The 19,467-nt window shown below is 49.1% G+C and overlaps 1 protein-coding gene and 1 long non-coding RNA gene across 3 annotated transcripts; one reads left to right on the forward strand and one right to left on the reverse strand.

Annotated features, from left to right (window-relative positions):
* The first annotated feature begins 671 nt into the window (after window positions 1–671).
* On the forward strand, window positions 672–13,918 carry ABCB9 (ATP binding cassette subfamily B member 9). 2 transcript variants are annotated; one of them, XM_015275604.4, is made up of 12 exons: window positions 672–754; window positions 1,649–2,307; window positions 2,634–2,748; window positions 3,106–3,236; window positions 4,517–4,722; window positions 5,311–5,508; window positions 7,013–7,141; window positions 8,435–8,623; window positions 9,236–9,409; window positions 10,699–10,858; window positions 11,296–11,432; window positions 12,157–13,918. In XM_015275604.4, the coding sequence occupies exons 2-12, from the start codon at window positions 1,701–1,703 to the stop codon at window positions 12,493–12,495; spliced, it is 2,385 nt and encodes a 794-aa protein (XP_015131090.1). In that variant the 5' UTR covers window positions 672–754; window positions 1,649–1,700; the 3' UTR covers window positions 12,496–13,918. The 2 variants fall into 2 exon arrangements, with proteins under 2 accessions (XP_015131090.1, XP_415125.2); XM_415125.7 differs by having other exon boundaries at window positions 672–714.
* A 1,725-nt stretch (window positions 13,919–15,643) lies between these two features.
* LOC107051603 lies at window positions 15,644–19,456 on the reverse strand. The gene is made up of 2 exons (XR_001463265.4): window positions 19,279–19,456; window positions 15,644–18,143 (listed from the first exon to the last, which is right to left on the reverse strand). It is a non-coding gene; the product is annotated as an uncharacterized LOC107051603 (long non-coding RNA).
* Window positions 19,457–19,467: the final 11 nt, after the last annotated feature.

Below are 19,467 nucleotides of genomic sequence, written 5' to 3' on the forward strand. Positions count from 1 at the left end.
AATAAAATCAACAATAGAACGTGAGAGTTTTATTTTCTGTTTATCCAGGCGGAGAAGAATGATTTCTTCCTTAGTAACATCGCTGTTCTGTACTCTCCAGAAATGGGGTGAAGTGTAGATCTGTGCTGGAGGGGTTGTTGAGGCTGAAGTACAGCACCGAGGAACCCTGATTACCCGGGCCAGTGTGGTGTCACACGTCACCCACCTGAGAGCGCAGGTCTGGTGTCACACATGCTGCCCACCTGGGTGCACAGATGCTGAGCAGGGAGGAGGTTGAGCACTGCTGTCCCTCTGGAGTTGGCATGTGCTTGTCCACACTTGAAGACAAAAGTATTTACAAGCTGGATTTCTTGAAAATAAGTCCTTCACTGCACTGCTTGCTTTAGGGGTTAATTTAAAACTCCATCAAGCTGCATTAGAGCAACTGTAGATTTCTCCTGTTTGCTCCAGTGCTGTAGAAATAAAATAAGCTCGCAGCCTTGGGCCTTCTGCAGCATTTTGCAACAGGAGGGGAGCCTGAGGGCTCGGGTGCACCGGGACCCAGTTCCCCCTCCACCCCTTCGCTCGTCCCCGTTCCCAGCGCACGGAGGCGCTGCCGGGACCGCTCCGCAGCGTGGGGGCGTGGCCAGCGTCACTGGGCGTGGTCACGGCGGAAAGCCCCGCCCCTCACCGACCTTCGCCCGCATCGGTCGCACCGGGCCGGAGCCGCCGCAGGTAGGAGCCGGGTCACGTCTCGCTGCGTGGGTGGAAGCGGGTACGTTCCGGGTGGGTTCTTCCTTCTGGCCTTAGGATTTGCTGCGTAATCCTCTGTGCAAGAGAGGAGAAAAGTGGTAGGGGTTGGGGGACGGGGGGGGAAGCATTGCGTGAGGAAGATCTGCCCCCGCGTGATGGCAAGGGCGGAGTCCCCGCTCGGAGCTGCTTTGTAATCTCCTCTTGGGATATTTATTGGGTGCCACCCTACTGCATGCTGACAGCGCTGCCCGTTCATGGCTTGCTCCAAATTAATATTCTGAAGGGTGATACGGCCGCTGTGGCTGTCATGCTTTTATCTGTTGGACTGTATTTAGATATTATGTATTGTTTTTCAAAGAGGAGAATCTGTTACGAAGCAGAACCGCTCTCCCTTATGTTCTGCTACCCCTTGACACTGGTTTTTATTGAGTGCTTGATTTCAGCTTCATCCCAGGAAATAAGGGAGGGACCCTCAGACCACAAATGTCTGAGCCCAGGAACTCCGCAGCCCCACAGTGCAGGGCATGAGGGCTGCGTGGATGTCCTGTGCCCGTGTCCCACTGTCACCCAGCCAGAATGAGGTTTCCCAGTGAGGCACAAGAATCCCAGAATGCTTGATGTCGGAAGGGACTTCTGGAGATCATCCAGCCCAACCTGCCTGCACAAGCAGGTTTTTGATTTGTGATAGATGGAGTCATCTTGGAAGGGGTGGGGTTTGTCTTCATTTGTGCTTTTGACTTTGTAAAAAGTCGAAGTGAGTGTATATAGAGGGGAAGAGGAGAGGATGAACAAACAGATAGCTGTGTTTGAGATCAAGACGGTGGCTGGCTATTGTGGCCTTCCCCAGTGGCACTTGCAACCCCATTAACTCCTCATGGCTAATAACAACCCTGTCCCTTCTTCTCGCCTTGTGCAGAGGCTGTGGCCATGTCCTCACTGCGCTAGGCCTGTCCCCCACCACCTTGAGGATGCGTGCCTGGAAGGCAGTGGCCAGCACACTGGCGCTGAGCGGGGCCGATGTGGTGGTCACCACGCTGCTCTATGCCCACGGCCGGCGTGGTCAGGACATTCTTCAGGACCTGAGGCACTTCAACATCTTCAACTCACTGCTGGACATCTGGGGGGGCTGTCTGTACCGCAGCTGTGTGCTGCTGGGGGCCACCATCGGGGTGGCCACAAACACAGCCTATGGCCCCCGGCGCCTCAGGGCCTCGCGGACCTTCATTGCTGTTGTCTGCCTCCTCATGGGCATCTACATGATGGTGAAGCTGCTGCTCTACTCTGAGGTGCGGAGGACCATCAGGGACCCCTGGTTCTGGGGGCTCTTTGCTTGGACCTACGTGGCGCTAGTGGCCACCTTTGGGCTGTGGCAGCTGCTGGCCTGTGTCACATCTTCCCGCGAGGCGCTGGGGCATGGCTCTGAGTCCCGCACTGAGGCGGAGGAGAGTTGTGATGCCCCACGGGACAAGCGAGAGGAGGCAGCGGGACCCACCATCCATAAGCTGTTGTCCTACACCAAGCCAGATGCCGTTTTCCTGGGTATTGCTTCCTTCTTCCTCCTCGTGGCCGCACTGGGTAAGTGAAGAGGCTGGAGGGAGCTGTGGGGGGCTCTGCTCTTCACTGGGAAGGGAGGAGCCATGCTGGGGGCTTGCTCACAGGCTGAGGGAATGGTTGAATGGGGCAAAAAAATGCAGTGGAGGATAAAATGCCATGGGAAATAAAACTTTTCCATGAGTTGCTAAGGTTTGTGCCTCTTGGTACATCTTGTGTGATGGGCAAATAACTCCGTGGTTGGGATGGAGGTTGACTGGGGGCCTTCATGGTTGGGAATACCAACCTGTGGTTGGATCCTGGACCCACCTGGTGGGTCTATAACTCTTTGTACTGTGCTTCTGCATCAGGAGAGACCTTCCTGCCCTACTACACAGGGTTGGCCATTGACGGCATCGTGGTGCAGAAGAGTATGGACCGCTTCTCCACGGCAGTGCTGGTCATGTCGCTGCTCGCCATAGGAAGGTAATCGCAGGGGTCAGAGCCCAGCAAGGAACTATGACTGCTCTGTGCTCTTACAGTGGTGGCGGTCATGAGATCTTCCATGTCCTTCCCCCAGTGGTGGGGGAGCAAGCACAGGGGATGGGCTCCCTGGTGATCACTGTCCCTGCCCGAAGTTGTCATTACAGGGATTAGGACCAGTGTCCCTGTTCTGGTAGCACCCAGGGGAGGCATTGGGCTGGTTTAATCATTACTACCCAGGGTGGAAAGTGATACCAACACAGCATTGCCCAAGCCCTTGATACAGGCGCTGGTGTGTTTGTGTTGCTGAGGAGTGGGTTTCGTGTCCACTGGTCTATAACGTTTCTTATCTGCAATTAGCTCATTTGCCGCAGGTGTCCGGGGCGGCGTTTTTACGCTCATATTTGCGAGACTGAACATCCGCCTTCGCAACTGCCTCTTCAGGTCGCTGATGTCTCAAGAGATGAGTTTCTTTGATGAGAATCGCACAGGTGGGTTCCTCTTTCCCCTGGGTTTACTCTATTCCAGCACATGGTATTTTTCCCCCTTGGTTTACCCTCTCTCCAGGGGCTTTTAGAGGTGGTATCTAAATACTCATGTAAAAAGTATACTCATGGAAAGCCCTCCCTTTTGGGTGCTTTCTTGCCACGGGGGTCAGAATTGCCCAGCACCTTGGGAATGCCACATTGCCACCAAACAGCCTGATATCCAGCAGCCCCAGCGCTGGCATTTTTGTCTCCAGTCATCTCATCCCCAAAGTACTTCCATCCTTCTTCCTGCACCTCCCTTCAGTTCCCACTGATCAGCTGCCCTCCATCTCTGCTCCAGGCACTGGAAACCTCAGATGTGTAAAGCTCACTGTGCGTGCTTGTCGCTTTTCCTCCTTGCCATCCAGTCCTGTCCCCGTCTGTGTCATTCTGGTGTGGTCCCAGTCAGCTGCAACTTTTCCCATACTTAATTTCTTCTTGGCAATATTTTTAGTTTTGAGGCTGTTGCCATATTTAGCAGTCGCTGCCTGTTGCCCTGTTAGCTAAGGACACTGGATATGTTATTGTAAGTGGAATATGGGTAACCCTCGATTAATAGCTATGCAATAGCATGGGACTTCAGCTCTGGGTGCACTGGAACACAGGCCAAGTACTTAGAAATTCAAGGTGGTGTTTGACTTCACTGCAGGAGTTTTGCCCTTAGTGGCTGCACTCACATCCTCCAGGTCACTTGGGTCTTCTCCAGGCTGTGGGCACAGCTAAACCTCCTCCACCCTCTCGGAAGCTGCCTGGCACTCTGTAGGGCGAGCTGTGCTAGGCATACTCCTGGTCTTGTGAGGACAGCAGGGAGAACTGCCAGCTGTCAGCTGGTGGAGGGCTCCTGGCTTCATTTAAAATGAACTGGAGGCTGTGTCCAGCTCAGCAAACACCCACTGGTGCACCCACATGGGGTGCCCTTCAGGTACAGTGCAGGACCAGTCCCCTGTGCTATCTCCCCTGCAGCCAACCTGAGTGACCCAAAGACTCCTGCTTTCAGACAGGTTTCATGTATTTTGCGCATGCAGCAATTTGAGCTCCTCTGCTTTGCTTCACATCCCCAACAGAAGCCATCTTCTTCCATGCTGCCCTGCAGACCCCGTCAAGGGACTGGGTTGGATGAGGAGCTCCATCTGCCAGGAAACTGCTGTACAGTCTGCGGGACGGGACACGGGACATGGACAGGTGACGATCTGCCTCAGTGACGTGTCCCCACTCTCCCCTTCCCCAACCCTTCGTTCTTTTAGGGGATGTCATCTCCCGCCTGACATCGGATACAACCATTGTGAGTGACCTGGTCTCCCAGAACATCAACATCTTCCTGCGCAACGTGGTAAAGGCCACAGGGGTGATCTTCTTCATGTTCAGCCTCTCATGGAAGCTCTCACTTGTCACCTTCATGGGCTTCCCCATCATCATGCTGGTGTCTGACATCTACGGGAAGTACTACAAGGTAGGCAGGAGCAAGTGGTGTAGGTGTGCCACAGTGCTGGCCTGTCCCCACTGTGGGGGTTACAGGTGGCTTTGGAGCTCATTGGGTTGATGCTCAAGTGCTTTGCTGCCTGCAGTTGGGGCACGAGGGCAGCATTACAGCTACATGGGCAGATGGCACAACCTTGGCTGTCACCTCCACAATTGGAAGGTGAAGTGTCTCAGGTCTGACACAGGAGATAGCTTGGCTGTGCGCTGTCCAGTGAATGCCTGCTTGTTCCCATGTGATCTGTCCTTTCCCTTTGGAGTAAATTGAGTTGGGGTTAAATCCAGCCCAGCGCTTCCTCCCTATGCCAAGGGCTGTCCTTTGTGGCTAATGCTGTGTCCTGTGGACTGTGCAAGCTCCACACCACATGGTCTCTGTGCTGGTTGTTGTTGATTTCAGTAAGCACAGCCCTGCTTTCCACTGTCCCAAGGTCAGGGCTGTATCCCATCAACCTTGGTGCCCATGGCCTTGGAAAGTGTCACTGTGCTCTCCCCAGAGCCCGTGGGAGAGCTGCCACGGGCAGCTGAGCGCATGTTGAGCACCCTTTGTCTCTGCTTCCTGCAGAAGCTCTCCAAGGATGTGCAGAACGCCCTGGCCAAGGCCAACAACACTGCCGAGGAGACCATCTCCGCCATGAAGACTGTCCGCAGCTTTGCCAACGAGGAGGCAGAGGCAAATGTGTACTGGCAGAAGCTGCAGCAGGTGTACAGACTCAACAAGCGGGAGGCCCTGGCTTACACCTACTATGTGTGGTCCAGTGGGGTAGGTGGCCTGCACCAGAGATAGGCAGGGGACATGGCTTCAGGTGACAAAACGTGCATGGAGTGATGTGTGTGCTGGTCTCAGGGAACTTTGTGGGATGAGCCCAGCCTTGATGTCTGCTGCCCTCTGTCAAAAATATATTCCATCCCCCCTTAGGGGAGAAGCGCATCGTGATCCTGAACAGTCTGTTTTCTCTTGTAAATAAGAATGGAATTGATAACTGCTGAAGGTCATGGAAAACCCCATGCTTTCAGGCTGCTGCATTGGATGCCTTTGCCAGCTCATCTCCGGCGGTTCCGGCTGGGAAAACAGCCACAGTATTGGTTGAGATTCTGCTCAGAATCAGAGATTTTCTACATGTGGGCGGTGGTGAAGGGAGGCTGCTGGTTTGTTGTTTGATTTAGGTTTTCTTTGCAAAATGTTTTTTTCTTTGCTGAGAACAGATGGTCTGGGGCTTCTCTTGTATCTGCTGCTAACTAAGGCTGTGCAAAACCCTCATGTGGGGCTGCCCTTAACCCTGTGCATTTAGGGATCCAAATAGCTGCTGTTGAGAGTTGTGTGGGTTATGTCTTCATACAGCTGCAGGAGGCTTATGTGTTCCCAAGGCTGAAAGCAAATTCAGAGCATTCTTAGCATTGTTCCTGAGCATCCAGGTGAAGCCAGCAGTGGGAACTGGGACAGAACGGATCCCACTGAGTCAGAAAAGGCAAAACCGCTCCTGTGGGGCTTGTGTAAAAAGAAGCTGACAGATATAGCACAGCCCTGGTGGAGTCTCTCTCAGAGGAAACAGGATCTTAAGGTCAGATCTTGGCAGAGAGAGAGAAGAGGAACTTTTTTCCTGTGTTTTCCCTCTGTGTGAACTCATAGCCAACAGCCCTTCCCACTGACTGCGATCCCAGCAAACTCCAGGCACTCATGTCACCCTGTGACAGGCAGCCTGCATGCCAAATGTTGCATGGAGCACGGAGCACTGCAGAGAGTGAAACATCAGGATCACATCAGGACTAGTCTGTTATCTTTGCTGTGTAGGTGGTGCCCCCATACACTGATTTCAAGCAAGAGTGGAGGATATCCTTCAGGGACTTGTATACACAAGGAAGATTTTGTGCATTAGCTCTTGGCTTGGCTCTGTGCTCCAAATTAAAATGTGTCATGTAATGCAGAGGTTATTTTAGCGGTGAGGTGACTGTGTGTGTTGGATAATTTGAGTGTGGGTTATGCTAGTCCAAGAGACATCCATGAGATGCTCTGTTATTTTTGATAAATCTGCCCTCCTTCACTGTAGCCATTCCAGACTTGTATTTTGTTGAATTCCTTCAGTCAGTCCAGGTAACCAAGTTGTTTTTCCCTTCTCATACCCAAGCCGTGTGCTGTCAGGGATGCTGGGTTTGGGGCTCGAAGAATAAATACCAGCTGCTGAATTGCAGTCTGCTGTGTGAGTAACTACAATTGCACTGGAGTGTTGTCTGTCCTTGCTGATTTGGGGCTGTTTGCTTGCTTTCAGCTCACCCTCCTGGTGGTCCAGGTCAGCATCCTGTACTATGGAGGGCACCTTGTGATCTCAGGGCAGATGACGAGTGGAAACCTGATATCCTTCATCATTTATGAGTTTGTCTTAGGAGATTGCATGGAGGTGAGTTTGTTTGATCCTTCCAAGTGACCCCATATCATGATGTTTGTCTTCGAGATGATCTCAACCCCCGCAGTCACAGGACTAGAGCCAGTGTTGCCTCCCCTACTATCTGCTGTGGCTTTGCCCATCTGCAGTCTGATTCTCCCCCCTGCTTCCCGCTCTATTTCCACTGTGGCCCCATGAATACAACCACTGCTAACACCTTGATACTTGAAAGCATCTGAAGCAGCTCATCGCTGATAAGACAATCAGTACTAAAGGGGTTGGGCTGCCCCTGCTGAAGGGGAGAGTCCTGGCTGCCTTCCAAGCATGTTTTCTGGTGTGAAGGATGCAGAGATTGCGTGGCTGCCTGTTCAATTTCAGAGTTCGTTAAGAGCTTAATTACATTACATTTTTCAACTCTCCCTGGAATAGGCTGCAAGCTGCTGCATTGGCAGCGCATTAGCAACTTGGGATCGTGGGTGGGATGGGAGCCCACTCAGGGCTGCTTTCCCGTTGCAAAGGCGTAAGCCTGGCCAACTGAAGCAGAAATTAGCAAGTCCAGATTTCTTCGCAGCCAGGCTTGGTTTCAGTGGCGCTTCATCCTTCGTGCAGCAGCACAGCAGAGCTGGAGGCAGCTCACCCAGCTCTCACCATCTGTGCTGGTAGCTGCAGGCTCTGGTGGTGTTTCCAGGCTGTAGTTTTGGTGCGTTTGAGGCACTTACAGTACAGGCTGTTCATCAGTTCTGAGTTTAACACTGAAACTAGCCAGCGAGATGGAGGTTATTCCAGCAAAGCTAGCGTTAGCTTATAGCAGTTGTAGTGGGAAGAAGAAGCAACAGTAGATCCACTGAGACCATATTCCTACAGGGAACAGCCATATCAGCTGCCTAGTGGTGGTCTGGAAAGGTCCAGTCTGAGGCTGCTTTGCATTTGTAACGTGTGTGCTAGGGAACAAGCCAGCTGCTCTGGGGTTGGTGCGGTGCATTGTCATAGGCGGATGCATTCAACCATTGAGCTGGGGAACTGCTGATCTTGAGCAAAGAGATATGGGTGGAAGATTTCAGTAGAAGTTTGGATTATGCATCTCTTGACACACTTCCCAATCCATCTATTTACTTCTTGCATTCCCCTGTGTTTATCCATGCAAAAACCCCTTTAGATGATGTTTCCTCTACCTTGGGTAGGGACAAGAGTTCTCTTTTTCTGCCTGAAAAGTTAACATCAGACAGTGCTTCAACTGTTCTCCTTATGAGTGGTTCCAATTGCTATTTCCATAATGGGAGGGTCTTACCATTGCCTTTTCCCTTCTAGTCTGTGGGCTCTGTCTACAGTGGCCTGATGCAGGGAGTGGGTGCTGCCGAGAAGGTGTTTGAGTTCATCGACCGCAAACCAACAATGGTCAACGATGGGTCACTGGCCCCAGACCATGTGGATGGAAAGGTGGAGTTCAGAAATGTGACGTTCTCTTACCGCACTCGTTCCGCAACACAGGTCCTCCAGGTGAGCCCCACTAGTGCAGAGCATTCCTCACCATGAGGCATTTTGTGATATTTCTCTATAATGACCATAACCAATCCTCAACCTGTGGGTAAGGTCATTTGCTCTTTTGGAGATGCATAAAGGCAGCCTCAGCAGCATGCTGGCAAGCAGATTATAGTGAACAGCAGGTGTTTAGGGCTGGCTTTCCTTACAGAAAATTAGATTTATTAATAAAACCCTTGTTGCCAGCTCAGACATTAAACACGTCAGCATGGTGCAGGGCTTTGTGCCAGGCTGTCTCAGGCTGCTTCCACGTGAGAGAGGCTGACGTCATGGGGCAGGGTGAGGCAGCAAAGAGGTCGGTTGCTTTGCAGTTTTTGGAGGTCCTGCTGCATGAGCAGGAAAATTCAGAGCAAATGTGGAGGCTTCATGCTTCCTCAGAGGGAGCTGAGAGGAGAAGAAAACAGTTAGTCTTTTGCAGGTGAGATGGCCAAAGCAGCACACCAGAATGGTTGGTTGGGGGGGATCTTCTTAGCCATCTTTTGGTCACCTCTCCTGTGCCATGCTCAAGCCGCTACTCCAGGACCCTGGTGAAGGCCAGCACCTGAGCGCATTCTCCCATCCATGTTGCAGAACGTGTCCTTCACCCTGCACCCTGGCAAAGTGACGGCACTGGTGGGCCCCTCAGGGAGCGGGAAGAGTTCCTGTGTCAACATCCTGGAGAACTTCTACCCTCTGCAAGATGGGCAGGTGCTGCTGGATGGGCATCCCATTAACATGTACGATCACAAGTACCTGCACTCAGTGGTACGAGCGACTGATAAGTGTATTCTAGCTATCACTTGCTGTGGTCAGAGGGGATGATGGCAGCGTTGTATATGGCTATGGGTTTGATCTGGAAACCTCTGGAGTGCCCAGAAAGCTGGAGGTGGTCCAGGAAACAAATTCAGATAATCTGGGGGGGGGGGGGGGGGAGGGGGAGGCAGAAGGGAAGAAGATGGTGATTGGTTTCAGGGGAAGGGGGAAAGTCTGCTGAAAACAGAATAAGAAATGTGCTTTGTTTTGTATTTTTTTGGCCAATCCAAAAGGAGTACAGTTTTGGTTGTTTGATTACTGATAGTCTTGGCTGGTTTTGGAAAAAGTGCTTTGCATTCCTGCAGAATATTCTACCTTAAGATCTTAGAATTACTCTCAGATCATGAGGAGTTAAGCTACTTGGAATCCTGGAAGCAGCAGAGGAGTGCTTTGTCCAGGCCCCTAGCTCTGTCTGTGTGTCAGCACAGATCAGCCTCCATCTCCTCTGCAAGTAACTGCCCACTTTGTTTGCCCCCAGAGTGAATGGCCTTGGGAGTCAGCAGGAAAACCTGAAAACAATTGATCAGAAGCAGGCTGGAAAGCCAAAGTCAGTGTGACTAATTGACATTCTCTGCCAGTGCTGAGTGAAAATTAAAAGACAAGCAAGTCTTTCAGCTTAGCAAGCCTAATGTCGTGCTAGAAGCATGGGGAGAAGTCAATTAAAATATGACCGTATATCCTACTGGTTCTCTTCGTGTCCAGTTCTAAGCAATAATTTGGAGGGTTCAATTTATTTCAATATAGACTGTTTAACAAAGCAAGCTGAATTCAAGAGTGAGCAGCAATGGCTGTACAGTAGAAAAGGGAGGCTGTTGCTAAGCAATTAAGGAATTGCAGCAGCTCTTAACCTCCTAATTTGCCTCAAGCAGAAAATTAGCAAGACTGGGCAACACTCCCTCCAGCCTGCACTGTCCCTGCAACTGATTTTCCAATACTGAGAAGTGCAAGGAGTTCTGGGTCTGGAGCAAAACCACAGCACAGACCTGGAGTGGGAAGCCCATCCCAGCTGCCAACATACCAACATCACATGCATTTCCTTTTCTGCACAGTAGCTTCCAGCAGACAACATGAAGTGGACTGGGACTGCCACTGGGCACCTAGCAGTGTTGCTGGAAGCTCACATTGAAGCATTTCTGTGCCTTGGTCCTTATCTAGTGGGAACAAATGCTGATAATCCAAGATGCCGGTCAGCCATTGTGTCTTTTGCTCCCAACCCGCTGCTCTTCCCTTCCTTTCTGCAGATCTCCCTGGTGAGCCAAGAGCCAGTGCTGTTTGCTCGCTCTATTGCCGATAATATTTCTTACGGCTTAGCTTCAGCCTCCTTTGAGTCGGTTGTTCAGGCTGCCCAGAAGGCTAACGCGCACGCCTTCATCACGGAGCTACAGGATGGCTACCACACAGGTACCAACATCCCTCTGTTTGCACTGAGGGAGCCATGGGAAGGTAGGGGCTGTAGCTTCTCGCTGTTGCTTCAGCTGTGCTGCCTCCAGAGCCTATCTTACAGCAATACAGCCATGTGAGTCAGTACAAGAGAGAAGCTGGGGCTTGGATGATCTCTCAGGCTCAGTGACTTCTTGTTCTGGGTCCTTCCATGAGCATCAGTCCCTCACACACTGGGACAGCAGTGGAGAACTTCCTGCTGGAGGGAAGGACTGCAGCCTTGAAGGTGTTTAGTACATTTAAACTGCTTTGTTAAGTGAATAAACAGAATAGCATTTGCCTTGTCTTTGCTTCAGAGCATGACACTGTCCTGGTGTTGCTGGCTGGGTGCTGAACTTGGTGGCAACTGTTGATTTTTTTTTTATCTTGACTGCTCCTTCTCTCTCTTGATCCAACAGAGGCAGGCGAAAAAGGAGCTCAGCTATCAGGTGGTCAGAAGCAGAGAGTGGCTATCGCCAGGGCCTTGATCCGAACCCCTCCCATCCTAATCCTGGACGAAGCCACAAGTGCACTGGATGCAGAGAGCGAACATGCGGTGAGCGGGTGACTTGGATATCTGGGCTGAAGAAGCAGTCTGGGGTTGGAGGAAAGGTTACAGCTTCAATTTCCAGCCCATAGACAAACTTGCAGTAGGGAGGAGTACCCAAGCTAAAATCTGAACTGAGGCACCAAACAAACCACTCTTGTAAGGTGAGCCATGGTTTATCTGGCTGGGATGTGATAACCAAACAGTTCTACCAGTAGTCTCCTTTAGTCTGGCTGGTTCATCAGCACAAGGAAAAGCTGGTTCAAAATGCTGGCATGAAGACAGGCCTCCCAGTGCTAGAGGATGAGTGCTGCACAAGTGTCAGGGCAGTTTGTCGGCTTGCAGGATGGGGTGAGGCTCTTCAGCAGGGCCAGCAGTGCATGGCCTCCAGATTTGCACTCTATCTCTAACAAGAGCTCAGCATACAAGATCAGGCCTGTCACTTCACCACTCTGTTACCAGCGGTGGAGGTGTGCGTTCCCCATGTGAAGGCTGGTTGCACTGAGAGAGAATTTGGGGCTGCACAGTGAGAGACAGTGTTGTAGTAGGCGTCTTGCGGGGCTACGGGCCATAGGGCTGCAGGGGGCCTTGCCCTTGTATCCCCTGCATAACCAGAGGAGAGCAAACCTCCTGTCCAGAGATTTCTTAACACAGATCCACCAAGCTGCTCTCCTCCCCTCCCAGCACGATGCCAGTGATGCTCATGCACTAACATCTTTTCTTCCCACAACAGATTCAGCAGGCGATTTATGGTGACTTGCAGAACCACACAGTGCTTGTCATAGCTCACAGGCTGAGCACTGTCGAGAAGGCACACAACATCATTGTGCTGGACAAGGGCCGCGTGGTGCAGCAGGGCTCACACAAGGAGCTCATGGAAGAAGGAGGTCTTTATTCCAAGCTGGTGCAGAGACAGATCCTGGGGCTCGAGGCGGGTAGCACAGACAGCCACCAACCCACAGCCCGGGGGGATTCAGCGAAGGCGCCCGGCGGGCTGGAGGGAGAGTTCAGGATAGACCATTCCCTCCCAGCTGCGGCACAGGACGACTGTAACAACGCAGCTCATAAGTGAGAGCAGCGAGGGCTGGAGCTCAAGACGCGTGCTGGGATGCAGCGGCAGGAGGTGGCTTGCCCACGGGCCGGCACACCACACAGCGTGCCCGTTTGCTCATCCTGCGTGCGCCACACACCTTTGCACACACACAGCCACACACTATAGAGCTTCCTGCATTACTGCCCAGTGGGCAGATGCCTGCTGGTTAAACAGGGAAACAGATCTGGGAGTTGGGTCTTTAGCAATTCCCAACATTTCTACTGGGTTTCTTTTCTTATTACCAGTAATTCCTCACAACTGGGACTTTTCTTCCATTGATATGCATGTGCAACTGATATTAACTGTAATGGATGTAAAATGCATGCATGGAGGGGAAATTCCCCTCCAGGAATTTCAGGGGGTGGCTCTTATAGCCAGAAAAGCAGTGACTGGTGGAGAAGGTCCTGTTCCTGCTGTCTATCTGCGGAGCCAGTCTGAAGTCTGCAGGGAACTCCCTTTGGCTTCAGTGAAAACTGGATCACTCTCGTGGGGCTGAATGCCAGGAGAGTTTTGCACTGAGTGCCTGCAGGCTCAGGTTCACAACCATGGCTGCTGAGCTTGTATCATGTAGTAACCATTCTTTCTGGAATGAGCCAGGGGACCAGGAGGCAGGTGTTGCATTTAGATTTGCTCGTGGTGCTTGGTGGGTATTTGGTTTTGTTTTGAAGGATGAAGAGTTTTACCCTAATTGGCTTAGGGTGGTGGTTGTTTTTTGTTTTGTTTTGTTTTTTTCTTTTCTTTTCTTATACTTCCTTGTGCACTACACAATGTCTGTCTGGCTCCAGCATCCTCTCAAATTCAGTCTGTTATTTCAGTATTTTTTTATATCTCACAACCCTGGTGCTGGTTTGAAAAACACTACTAAAGACAGGCATAAAATACTAAAAGATAGCACTTTATAAACCCCACTGAAGCTTTGTTCAGCTTCAGGCAATGCTAGTGACTTCATTGCATGGGAAACGCATACAGTCAGTTTCCTCGAAGTCAAACTTCCTCTGCCTGAAGTTGAAATTGTGTTTCTTTGAATACTATTTATTAACTTTTAGTAAGAGTGAAAGAAAGAAAGCTGTTGCTCCTAGCCCTTCTGCATAATGGCTCTGGCTTTGTAGTTTTATCCTGCCATAGATTAAAGGTGAAGCTTATGCAGGCAGGCAGGTGCTATTGAAAAATAGCATTGGATTTTATATGGGAATGATTGACTCAGAATGTGCATAGTTAAGAAATGATCTTAAGCACTTTAGCTCTCATGTTTTCCAATATTTGAATGCTGCTGTGTTTTCCTTTTTGGCAGTTTTGTTGTTGGTAATGTTTTGTTTTTGCTCAGTAATGTTTTACAAACTCTTCAGTGTCCTTGAGGAGGGATGCTCAAAAGAAAAAATAAAATACTACCTCTGCCACTAAATACTGAGCCAACCCAGTGGGGGCTGTGTTTTTGCATTCAGAATATGTGGGACTTCAAGGTAACGTTAATCTGGGGGTGATGGACAGAAACCCTCGTGGGGAATAAAAAGAACTACCTACAGAGAATTGGGTGTGTAACAGCCGTGAACCACAGCACTAAGAATAACCTGTTCAAGAACTTGTTTTCATCCCAGATCCCATCTGATAGTCAGTCTCACACAAAAGTACAGGCAGTATAACCCATTGTCAAAGCACAGTGCTCTGTAAGCTGAAGTCTTTTTAGCTGCTTGCTTTTGTGATATGATAAAAAGCTGTGCCTCGGGAGGAGAGCTCTCGTTGGCTTATCTCACTCAATTTAGGAGGGAATCACAATCCGAAGCCTCATTTAAGTCATTCATCATTCATCACTTCCCTAAATGGCCAGTATATTTCTGCCTGATGAAAATCTTCATTGTGGGTATGAAGAGTTTGGAGATTCCACCCAGCACCAGAGGGCAAGCAATTAAATCTGCATTCTTATCAGTAACTGTGAGCAGAATTCGGCCAGTGGTTTATAGAAGTGAAATTGATTGCTGCTTAATTGAAAAACTGGGGGAAAAAAATAGGTAACCTGGGAATTAGGGAAGCCAGTACCCTGGGAAGTGCTGTTAGGACAATGCTCATTACTATGTAAGATGGCAGAAAAGGGGAGATCCTGTCATGTGTGCCTCACCAGGCAGTGCTGCAAGAAGGGGAGTTGAAGGATATACAGGGATTAGTTTCACTGCAAAGGCTACAGGAAATTTTGAGAAAGGATCCCTGCTTCCAAAGCCCGGTGTGCCAATAATCCCAGCATTGTACTCCAGAATCCCAAAAGCTTCAACTGAAATGACACAGAAAGAGCAGCTTGTCTCTGCTAGTGGCTCCAGGCCAAGCTGATAACAGGAACTGATTTTGTGCATTGCTGCGGGTGCTGAATTCTGTCTTTTGCATCCAGATAACTCAAGGCTGCTTTTCCCTTGAGCTCTACAAGTTATTCTATTGTGCTGTTGGCATGTGACAAGTGGATCTGTGTGCATGCCAAAGCTATGAGGGTTTTCCATCCAGCAGTACTAATCTAATGCAGGCATTTCTGCTGGCCTGGTATCCAAACCAGTATAAATCCTGTGACTATACTGAAACTCCTGCTTTTCAAAATCATTCCAGATTTCTATTTATGAGGGTCTCTCCTACCTCACAGAACTGCCACCACCTCAGAGTATGTCTGTGACGTGATAACTGGGGTTAGAGGTGCCTGTTGGCCAGACTAAACCCAGCAGTGAGGACATGCTTACCTTGGTGCAGCAGTGGCAGTTCCTTTAGTGCTGGGACCTGACTGCTGCATGTCCTTTGGCCACACTGTCAGTGGGCAGTCTGTACAGTCTGGAAACAAGGCCACTGTTCCCTCTGAAAGCCTGCAGTGTGGTATTCTGTGGCTCTGGGTTTGCCCAGAGCTGATGTTTACATGGGACCACGAAAAAGACTGTTCAGGCACTTATTGGTGACAGTGATGCAGATAAGTTTCTTCTCAAAGGAAACTCAGATGGGTTTATCTGAAACCTTAACTTGTGGAGCGCACCTTGAAGACTGTCATGGCAGAGCTGGAAACAATGAGTCACCTGAACGCATACGTGATTATAAAGGTTGACTGCGTACTCCATAGTAGGTTGTTTTCCTCACTGTTAATAAGCTCAAACCATTCTCTGTAATAGGTCTAACCACACATTTATTTAAGTATTGGAGAACCCTATCCAAGATAAAGTTCAATAACAGATCCTGTAATACATATAGCCAGAGCTTTATTTGATTTAAACATTGGAGGACCTTATCCAAGACAAAGTTCAACAGTAGATCTATAGTCTTAGCCATTCCCCAAAGACACACATTAACCTTTGTATCTTTGCACAGACAAGGTGTGTGGCTGAGTGACCCCGTAAACTGAAACACAGCGTGATGGAAAAAACATAGCCGTGTTTATTCCAGCAACTTGTCTCCCAGTGCACCAAACTCTGCCTCAGTATGCAGCCGTGTGCATTTCAGTGGCTGGGCTTTCTAGGTCTTCAACAGGTCTGGAAATACCACAAGCAAATAGACAGAGTGCTTCCAGTTCAGGTTCAGAGCTGCATCTTAGTCTGCCCTGCCTGCTCTAGCTTCACTGTGAGCCTAAGGAATGCAGATGCAGGTATAAAACCCGTTTCTCTTTTCATGCCTGTGGCTTCCTGAATGGAAAAAGCACTGACAGTTAATTCTTGCTCTTTCCAACAGAACTACTCTTTCTCCTCCAGAATGCTGAATATGCAGGTCTTTTTCATATGTGAAGGAATCTAAATCATAAAATCTAGACAGAAGCGCAGACTTCAAACTAAAAGGAAATTAAGTTGCAAATAAGCCTGAGAACTTACCTAACTATTGAGCAACCAGACTAATAAGGGTTAATAAACTCCAAAGATTAGACTTGCAAATTCAGTCTCTACATAACCAACCAGTTTTTCCAGGAAAAGGAAAGAAGTTGTTGTGAAGGTGACTTGCAAAATATGTCTAAATATAATAAATATGCATACGCATAGTGCTACTGACTGTAAAAGAATATAAGATGACAGAATGAAATCCAGGATCAAGTTTAAAAAAAAAATAAAATAAATCTAACATTTAGGTTAAACTGGGCTGGATGCCAGTTCTCCCCATGACTGAAGCCTGACTCTTTATTAATCACGACATGTCTTCCACTGTAGTGTTCTGAATGTTTTTTGTTCTACTTCTCCTCTAATAAGAAACCACAGCTTCTGTACTTTGCCTGCCTTCATTTTTCATGTTCGTGAATACTGTAACTTTTTGAAAGGATTTTAGCAAAAGTAAAGAGGATTCAGGGCTTGGATAAATCTGATAAATCTCAGATTGTAGTACTCTGATATTTGATGATCCCTGTAGCCAAAAATCCTACTTTTATCTTCTTCACATTCTGTCCAAGTGATGTGCTGCCACAAAACCTTTCATGAAGGCTGCTGAGTCCAACCTGCCCAAGTAGAATACATATTCCAAAGCAGCTGACCCTTATTTTGTCTCTCAACTTCAGTTGCTTTTCTGGCCAAACTCGCAGGTGCTGATCGAAGTACTAACAAGCACCAGATGTTTAATACTGACACTCCTCTCCGACGTCTCCAGAACCCAAACTTACCTGCATAGACAGATGTGGTATTTTCAAGGTATGTTGTACTTCAGCACACATAAATTATGTTTTCCTTGTGCTACATTTTGTGAGGACTTCATTGTTCTACCTGATGAGGCTTTTAACTAATTTAGTACTTATTACCACTGACAGATTCAAATAACCCACTCCATGATAACTAGAGCAGTAAAACATAGAAACAGCAACAGAGAAGATCCCCTTAGAAGATCACTGCAATACTGAACCATATTTCCTGACGGCATATTGACAATACAATGATAATAATACTGTATTCCCAGAGATACTCACCCTTAGTGAGTATCCCTTCCCCAGAGATACTCACCCTTACTACCTCTAGAAGCATTATTTGGTGTGAGCTCCCCCTCTCCACCCTCAGTGTGGGACTGAAGAGTTATTAATTTTCATTTTAAGCAAAAGGCCTATGGTTAAGAGAAGCTGAGAACATTCAGAATCACACAGAAAGGCAGTGGTAAGACTAGATTTACAACATGAAGCTGAGTCAGACTCTTCTAAACCACACTCCCCCCATACCAATTATCTAGCTCTGCTATGCTAAAATTATCCTTGAGAAGAAGGGCTTTCTTTTAAACTCTCAACTAATTTCTGTTTATATATATGTGTGTGTGTATGTGTATTTGCATGCATGCACAGATTTACAGAGTGGGGTAACAGCAGCGTGTAACTGTGTTTTTGACAGGCATGTGCAAACACACTATATGACATCACGTTGGCATCGCTGCTATCTCCTGGTTTAAGTAACAAGGTCAGGCTGTGAAAACCCATGTCACTGCCAAGGGGTACAGCTTCTTACTCATCTCTGCCCTGAGCAAAGCACCCACATGAGGAACAGCACAGCACATACCACAGCACCACGTGGGCATGCTGACGTGGAAGAGCGGACACAAGCTCATATTGCTAATTGTGTTCTCTGCCAAATGTACAGGCCTTTCCTACCTGCCTCTGGGCGCGCTCTGCTTGCAACGCATTTGTACGAATCATGACGAATTGCTGGTCCTTGGACCTGTGGGACAACAGACAGCTGAGTTTAGTTGCAGGACAACCCCCAACTATACAGCTGTTATGTCTTCATTCAGGTCTACCAGGAAGTACTGGGTCTAAATGAGACTCATGTCATTATAACTAGATAGGATTACATCGGAGATTGATTCAGTTCATGGTATGATTTTTCAGTTAGATTAAAAATGCTAAACACCAAGGATAATGCCACACAACCATTTCCTATCCAGCTCCTTTGGCTCATTCTGGTTCTCTCTGCAGTCACACACATGGAAGCCAGCACACCCACACCCACAATCAGCCACAGAACCAGTGCAGGAGGTGGTGCGTGCCCAGAGATGCATACAATCTCAGCTATGCTAACACAATTAATTATTTCCAGACATAATTGTATGCATCAGCCATGCTATCATCAGTGGTAATTGGAGAGCTGCTGCTCCCAAGTGTTACCACAGAGCACACAGCAAAAGTGGTGATGATATGCATTTTTGCAGGTGTAGATTCACAGAATCATTTGAGTTGGAAGGGACCTTTCAAGGTCATGTAGTCCCACTGCCTGCAGTGCACAGGGACACCCACAGCTCCGTCAGTGCTCACAGCCCCGTCCTCTGACTGTGGCTGTCTGCAGAGATGGGGCACCACCACCTCTCTGGGCACCCTGTGCAGTGCTTCACAGCCCTGTGTGAAAACTTCTTCCTTGTATCCAATCTAAGCCTCCTGCCTTTAAGTTTGAACCCATTTCCCCCTTATCCTTTCACAACAGACACTGCTAAAGAGTCCATCCTTTCTTTCTCACAGCCCTATCAGATGCTGACAGGCTGCTCTCAGCTCTCCCCAGAGCCCTCTCCTCCATGCTGAGCAGCCCCAGCTCTGTCAACCTGTGAAAATACTTATTTTAAAATAAAATACATCTCTGTTAGATCACTTCTTGACCTTCATGCTTGAAGAAAGTGCTTAAGGAGGACAAAGGACCAGCACCAAAGCTGGGCAAGATACCATTTTTAGCTATTTTTAACCTAAATGGGTATTCAGCCTCAAACAATAACACAGTCCCTCTTTTGTGCTTCACTGTGACCACGTCCCAGCCTGGGGAGGAAATGTGAGTTCAACAGTTACACCGATTTCCCTCCCTCACTTACAGCTGCCACACAGGCGCCCACCGACTGCCGGTGCGTCTCTGTGGCACCGCGTGGAGGCACCGCACGACACCGGGCCCAGGTGTCCCTTCCAGGGCCTCGAAGAGCTAGCCGGACAACGCACGCTGCCAGGGCCGCTGAGGGGCCCGTCTGTGTGGGCACACCGCCCCGCTTCCCGCCCTTTGAGCACCG

The sequence above is a fragment of the Gallus gallus genome, chromosome 15, assembly GCF_016699485.2.
Source record: "Gallus gallus isolate bGalGal1 chromosome 15, bGalGal1.mat.broiler.GRCg7b, whole genome shotgun sequence".
Taxonomy (NCBI): domain Eukaryota; kingdom Metazoa; phylum Chordata; class Aves; order Galliformes; family Phasianidae; genus Gallus; species Gallus gallus.